This window comes from Elephantulus edwardii, unplaced genomic scaffold (assembly GCF_000299155.1).
Source record: "Elephantulus edwardii isolate Elephantulus edwardi_28Jun2011 unplaced genomic scaffold, EleEdw1.0 scaffold00096, whole genome shotgun sequence".
In the NCBI taxonomy this organism is placed as follows: Eukaryota; Metazoa; Chordata; class Mammalia; order Macroscelidea; family Macroscelididae; genus Elephantulus; species Elephantulus edwardii.
Window position 1 is genome coordinate 11,348,719 of NW_006399846.1, and position 7,233 is coordinate 11,355,951.

At 45.6% G+C, this 7,233-nt stretch overlaps 1 protein-coding gene across 1 annotated transcript in view; it reads left to right on the forward strand.

Annotated features, from left to right (window-relative positions):
* The window catches only part of SLC6A13 (solute carrier family 6 (neurotransmitter transporter), member 13), a 77,530-nt gene that overhangs the window by 43,759 nt on the left and 26,538 nt on the right, over positions 1–7,233 (forward strand). Inside the window, exons 6-7 of the mRNA XM_006891329.1 lie at positions 298–430; positions 1,398–1,532. Of these exons, the coding sequence (XP_006891391.1) occupies positions 298–430; positions 1,398–1,532 (268 nt within the window). The remainder of the gene's footprint in view (positions 1–297; positions 431–1,397; positions 1,533–7,233) is intronic.

Here is a 7,233-nt window from a genome sequence, read left to right on the forward strand (position 1 = left end):
AATTAATAATAAAAAAATACAAAAAAAAAAAGACTTAGGATTTTGCACCTTCTTTCTTGGGTTAGATTAGTACCCAGTCTCTCAGAGCAAACTTACCTGGGAAATGTTTTTATTTGCTCCGTTTAAGACCTTATGTTTGGTCAAAAGAGAGCCTTGTGGATTCTGCTGAAAAGAGCTGACAACAGTTGGCTAAGGGCCTGGGGTGCAGCTCCTCTGCTGGAAGCATTGACTCCACTGCTGAGACACGGGGGTTGCAAAGCTGAGGCTGGCAGCCAGCCTCAATCCTTGTCTTTCCAGGAGGCGGGTCTTGAAGATCTCAGACGGCATCCAGCACCTGGGGGCCCTGCGCTGGGAGCTGGTCCTGTGCCTCCTGCTCGCCTGGGTCATCTGCTACTTTTGCATCTGGAAGGGGGTCAAGTCCACAGGCAAGGTCTGTGTTGGAGGAACCTTGCCACCTCCCTTGCCAGGGCTCCTTGTCCTCGTTACGCACTGGGTCACTGAGGAGTTCCCAGAGGCAGCCTATTTGTGATGCCGGTGATGACTCAGCAAAGATATTATGTGGCTCCCTTTCTTGATTTGGTTTTTCTTCTGTTCACAACCAATAGACTTCTGGTATTTGGGTAACCAAACCCCTTCGGAGAAATTTCACTGTAGAATTTTCTGTCTATATGAACATACTGCAAATTGTCCATAGTCAGTAGCTCATGACTTCCTGAGTATGTTCCTTAGAAAGGGAACTTGACCAATGAAGGAATTTTTCTTTTACTTTTCAAAGAGAAGAGCGAACTGCGTGGGGCGGTGAAGGGGGGTCGGGGGTGGAGGGAGAGAAATGCAACAATGAATGAATGGAAATCCAAAATCTCTGTAAAGAAAGAAAGAAAGGGAACTTGGAAGACGATTGATCTCAAAATTATTCCCATCCACTGGAGAGTTTGGGAATGAACGTGGTGTTAGAGGGAGTACTGGGCTGTCCTGGACTCTTGCTCTGAAGTCTTCCTTCCTAATCTGGCTGCCTGATGGCGCTAAGCTCGTCAGCTCTGTGAGCACAGGGATCACGGATTATAGATCTTTCCATACCTGACAGCGTTTACCATAAAGCCATGCTTGTAAAAGTTATGTGTTGCCGTAACTCACAGCACTTGTTGGGAGAATTTTCCAAGTTCATTCGGTCGCTCAACAAGTCCTTACTGAACGTGGGTCGGGGGCAGCAAGGGTGCCAGTAAACTGAAGGAGGGAGGGAGGGAGGGGGCAGATTGTGGCTGCAGGCATAATAGGGGAGACAGAACATCTGGGGGAAGGGGAGAGGGAAGAGCACCCTGGCTTTCTGTTCCCTAATTCTCCAGCTCCTCCCTCATAACTGACACCTTGTTCCCTGCCTCTCTTCTTCTCTTGGTCAGGTGGTGTACTTCACAGCCACATTTCCTTACCTCATGCTTGTGGTGCTGTTAATTCGAGGGGTGACTCTGCCTGGGGCCACGCAAGGAATCCAGTTTTACCTGTATCCAAACCTCACACGGCTGTGGGATCCCCAGGTAAGAAGCCAAAGACAGAGGATGTCATGTGACCCCCAAAAGACACTTGAGCTAGAGGCCGACTCATGTGCCACCCTCTGTTCTTCATCTTGCCCAAGACCATCAACCCTGGGACCTGGACAGGGCGTGGGCCCTTCTCCAGACATATGGGGGAAAGCTGCCTTTGGTCATAATTTGGCCAGATTACCCAAATAACAAGGTAAGCATGGTCTTACTTGCACTTATTAACAAATCTTCCGTAAACAATTTCACATTCCTTCACCACATCAGAGTCCATTTCCAGGTAGAGCTTGCGTCTGTCTCTCTCCCAACCCCACAGGATCAAAGCTGCTTTTCAAATTTGCTGAGACCGAGCACTCAGTAGGCAAAAAAATCACAGGCTATAGTGAATAGTTTTATATGTTTTTCACCACATCCTGTTTGAACATGTGATGAAATTGTTCTCTGAAGATTAGTAAATAATCACAAGTAAGCCTGTGTTTATTTTTCTTATTGGGTAATCCACCACAGGTTGTCTAAAACTGTCCCCTCCTTGGTTTATAGTTGCCATGGAGCCCAGGGGGCTTGTGACCCTGATATTCTCAAATAATACTCCAAGTGTGTCCACTACTAGTCTTTACTAACCAGCTGTGCCTCTTTTCCTACCAGATATCCATTTCTTCTTTACATTTCTCTCTTGACCACCTCACTTCCCAGAGAACTGCTCCCTATTTCTGACCCTTTTAACCTGCCACCCTCTGGTCTGTCCCCTTGTCCTTGTGACCCATTTCTAGGTTCCAGTTCCCAACTCTTCCCCACACCAGCTGGCCTGGTGTTAAATTTCCTTCCCTTCCCAGGCCTTCTGTCAAGGCTCACATTCTCTCTGCTACAGTCAGCTTCTTTTTAGCCAGCATGGGGAGGAAGTGTACTGTTTGCTGACTGAAATAAGAAGCCAGAGCCTCTGACGGGTTTATTTTCTCCTCTTTGGCAGCCATTTTGAAAGTTGGCAAAGCCAGGAGATGTCGAGGGCTGGAGGGGAGCGTGGGTAAATGCCACCCCAGGGCTCCTAAAATTTTGTTACCCAGTTTTATCCCTGCTTCTGCCTCCTTGGGAACAGACGACACCCTCCCTGGGAAGTACGTGTGCAACTTGGGAATTCGTCTCTTAGTTTTCCTTAGAGAACACTTGCTTTGCTTGCTGTGTCTGTGAAAGGGACCCTGTGGAGACTTAAGGACAGGAGGGGAGGATCTCAATGCACAGAGGACCAGAAACTGTGTGGACCTTCAAGCATTTGAAAATGAGAAGGCCTGAGAATGAGAAAATGACAATGGCATGAGAAATTTTACTTGCTGAGAGTAAAATTTCAAACTTTAAACGGCTAAGAGGGAGCAAGGGAAATGGGAGGGGCACATACTTTCACAATCCCCCCCCCAAGACCTCAGAACACAGTTCACACAGAAACAATAGCTCCCTCTTGAGCAGAATTTGGGGTGATCTAGAGGTTAAGATGTCCCGTGTCTCCCAGTGATCCTAGCAACACTTTAAGTCCTTCTGTCCTGAGCTCTCCTGGGACTGCCACTGAGGCTCCCAGAAGCTGCCAGATCAGACCTATCAGAAACTTCCAGGGAGCCTTGGGTCCTGCACATCTCTCCCGGTGAGAGAGAAGTTTCTTCCCCTTCCTCTTTCCGTTTCTTAGACACAAAGACACAGATTGCTGCTGCGTCTTTTCTATGTGGGACACAAGGGCACAATCAGGTTTGGGCCCAAATTGTGGAAGCATGACCATAGAGATCATCTACCACAATCTGCTCATTGCACAGAGGAACAAGTTATGTCAGGCCAAACTCGACGTCCTTTTGTTTTGTGAATTGTATGGTTTGTTAATTATTCAGAACTAAAGGGTTGTGCTAGAGTATTGCGTCAAAGGCGACTATCTGGTCTGCCTTCTTCATGCTTACTGGGTAGATATTAGGTTGTTATTCATTGACTTCAAGTCAAGCACGACTCATAGTGACCTTATTAACAAAAGGCCTGAGGTTCCTCTACAATTATCGACATTCATAGTTTCCAGAGGCATGTTGTTTAGGAAGTGGATGCCACTCCTGCTTCCAAACCTGTCATAGTATGTTATTATTGTTATGTTCTGTTGAGTCGCCTGCAATATATAGCGACCCTATGTACAGCACCTCTGAACCCTGCCCTGTCCTGAGCCAGTCTCAGCAATCCCAACACACCAACCCCCATTGCCCCAGTTACTGTATCAATCTATCTCATCCAGGGTCTCCCTCTCCTGTGCTATCTGTCCACCTTTCTGAACATGATGTCCTTCTCCAAGGACTGGTCTTTCCTGGCCACATGCCCAAAGTAAGTGAGATAGAGCTTCAAAATCCTAACCTCCAAGGAGAGACTTGGTTTAACCCTCTCCAAGACAGACCTATTTGTTTTCGTGGCAGCCCATGGTATGTTTAAGACTTCTCTAACACCACAACTCGAAGGCATCTATTCTTCTGTTATCCTTAGTCATTTTCCAACTCTCTGAAGGATAACAACTAATTGAGAAGACCATGGCCTGGATTAGGCACACCTTTGTATCTAGACTGACATTGTTGCTCTTCAGCACTCTGGAGAGATCCATGACAGCAGATTTTCCCAATGCAATTCGTCCTTTGATTTCCTGACTGTTGGTGTTAAGAGTGTTGGTTGTGGATCTGAGTAAGCTGTAATTGCTAACAACCTCAATCTCTTCTCCATCTATTATGGTGCTACCAATTGGCCCAGTGTTCCTCTTGATGTTGAGTTTCAATTCATATTGAAGATTACAGTCCTTGACCTTTTGTAGGAAGTGGTTCATGTCTTCTTCAGTTTCAGCAAGCAAGGTTGTGTTATCTGCATATCATAGTTTGTTATTGAATCCTCCTCCAATATTGATGCCACACCCCTCCTCATAAAGTCTTGCTTCCTGAATGGTCTGTGCTGCATAGAGGTTGAAAAGGTACAGGGACAGGATGCATCCCTGATGCACTCCTTTCTTGATTTTGAACCATGCCGTGTTTCCTTGCTCTGTTCTGAGGACTGCTTCTTGGTCCAAGAATAGGTTTCATGTACCTTTCCATAGCCAATGAAACACAGATAGACATTCTTCTGGTACTCTCTGCTTTTTGCCAAGATCCATCTGACATTGGCAATAATGTCCCTAGTGCCACGATCTCTTCTAAATCCATTTTATAATTCTGGTAGTTCTCAGTATCATATACTGGTATAAAAAAATTAAAAACATTGCCTTGGGAAAGTCTACTGTCAGGAACCTATCTAAAGTACTGAGGAGTAATGTTTACAGTTTAAAACCTAAGGTGAACCTGGTTCAGGCCATGGTATTTTTCAATCACTTGCTATGCATCTGAAAGCTGGAGAACAAATAAAGATAACAGAAGTGGTGCCTTTAAGTTGTGATATTGGAGAATCTATCATGGACAGCCAAAATAACAAATGGTTATGTCTTGGAGAAGGGTAAACCTTAGAGCACTCCTTAAAGGCAAGAATGGTGAAGCTTCATCTCACATAGGGCATGTTGTTAGGAGAGACTATCCCTTGGAAATGATTGCAACAGTGGGTTCAAGTGTGTGAGAGATTGTGAGGACGGCACAGGATAGACAGGATTTAGATTTGTTGTTCATAGGATCACTGTGAGTCATATTTGACTCAGTGGCACCGAGCAACAAATAACGTACTCAATGATGTATATAAACCAGGCTTGGCATGGAATAGATACTCATGATATTTGAGAGTTTGTTGTGGTACGATAGGATGAACAGTTGAGAGAGGGCTTTGATAGCCATGGAGAAGAGTTTGCCTGGCTCACCTCTGCAAGAGGAGGACACTGTGGCTCTGCAGCTGCAGAGGTGCCAGATACACCTTGTTTCAAGGTAGGGCTGAGAGGGAGGAGGCATGTTCAGAAAGGAGGACAGGAAGGGAAGCCAGCAGACTTAAAGGAGAGAGGGGTCCAATTTTCCCAGAAAAATTCTATGACTTCTGTGATCAATGCCTTGTTTGTCCTGATAAGCTCTTTATAACTAACGGTATTGAGTGCTTATAGCATGCTTGGCATTGTTAAGAGGTTTACATGTATTATTTCAGCTAATTCTCACAGCATACTCCCATTTTACAGATAAGGAAGTTAAGGCCTAGAGGATGTAAAGGACTTTCCATCTTCACACCTGAAACTGGAACTCAAGGTTAAATGATGATAAATCTCAATATTTACAGTCTCCCCTTAAAGGCAAAGTCTGCTTATTTTCATTCTGCTCAGAGCTAAGTCATTCAGTAGAATTTTCTTGAGCATCTATTAGGTTCTGAGCCTGGTCTAGGTATAGAGTTTGATACATGATAGCTATATAAATATGAAGAAGGTAGACCAGATAGCCTCCTTCAACTCTGAGCATTAATAAGCCCATAATTCTGTGTCTGGGCTGCAACTCTTTTTGTAACTCCAAGCATACTTGTTGGGAGAATGCCTAAATGCATCCAATCACTCAACAAATATTTACTGAATGTGGGTCAGGAAATCAAGATGAGACTTCTCTTTTTATCTACACTCCAGGATACCATTCTTTGAGCCCCAGCCAAATGTAAGCTTTGCAGGGAGCTTATATCTTCCAAGTACTCTGAGGCCGCAGGGAAGGACATGCTTCAAGAGCCAGGCTTGGTCCTGAGCTGTGGAGCAGCCTTATTAGCTGCCTTGTCCTGGTCCCCTGCTGAAGTGAGGCCTTTGTTGTCCATGAACAGAGCAACACCTGCAGGGTGGGATGCCCCTGCCAGAGCCTTAATTGAATCTAGTTGGCACTCCCCACGAAGTGTGATAATTCCAACTGGCATTTGCCTGGCACTTGAGAAAGGTGCAAAACTCCTGCTAGCCAACAACAAAGACCAAAGACTTCTCTCTGCCAAGCGTGCAGGCTGGAAGCTGGGAGCTGGGCAGAGACAATGCTACCTTTGTTTAGTCTTTCTTCCTTGTCTGTTGGGCTTATGTGTGAGCTAGGTGATTGCTTCCCTGGGGTTTCCCAATGGTCATCTATTTCACATGAGATTGGACACTCAGTTACTGGACATTTAGGATGCTCCCATGCCGTATGCACATTACACAGGTCACTTGTTTCTTTCCCTTGTCCTACACACTGCTGACCCTTTGCTGCCTTCCATAGGTTAATAAGAGCAAAGGACTTGGGGTGGGGGTGTGTCTGAGTGCTTTTGTAGAATCTTTGTTAAGTAATCCTAATGAAGAGCTTTGTTTCATTGACTATGCAAAGGCATTTGACTGTGTGGATCATAACAAACTGTGGCTGACTCTGAGAAGAATGGGAATCCCAGAACACTTGATCATGCTAATGAAAAACCTATACTTGGACCAAGAGGCAGTTGTCAGAACAGAGCAAGGAAACACTGCATGGTTCAAAATTGGGAAGGGCACATGCCAGGGATGTGTCCTGTCTCCATACCTTTTCAACCTGTATGCAGAACGGATCATCCAGGAGGCTGGGCTCTATGAGGACAAATGTGAGGTCAAGATTGGTGGAAGATCTATCAACAATCTGCGATATGCAGATGACACAACCCTGCTTGCTGAAAGTGAGGAGGACCTGAAGCGCTGGCTGCAGAGGGTCAAGGACTGCAGCCTCTAATATGGCTTGAGGCTCAATATCAAGAAGACAAAGATTCTCACCACTGG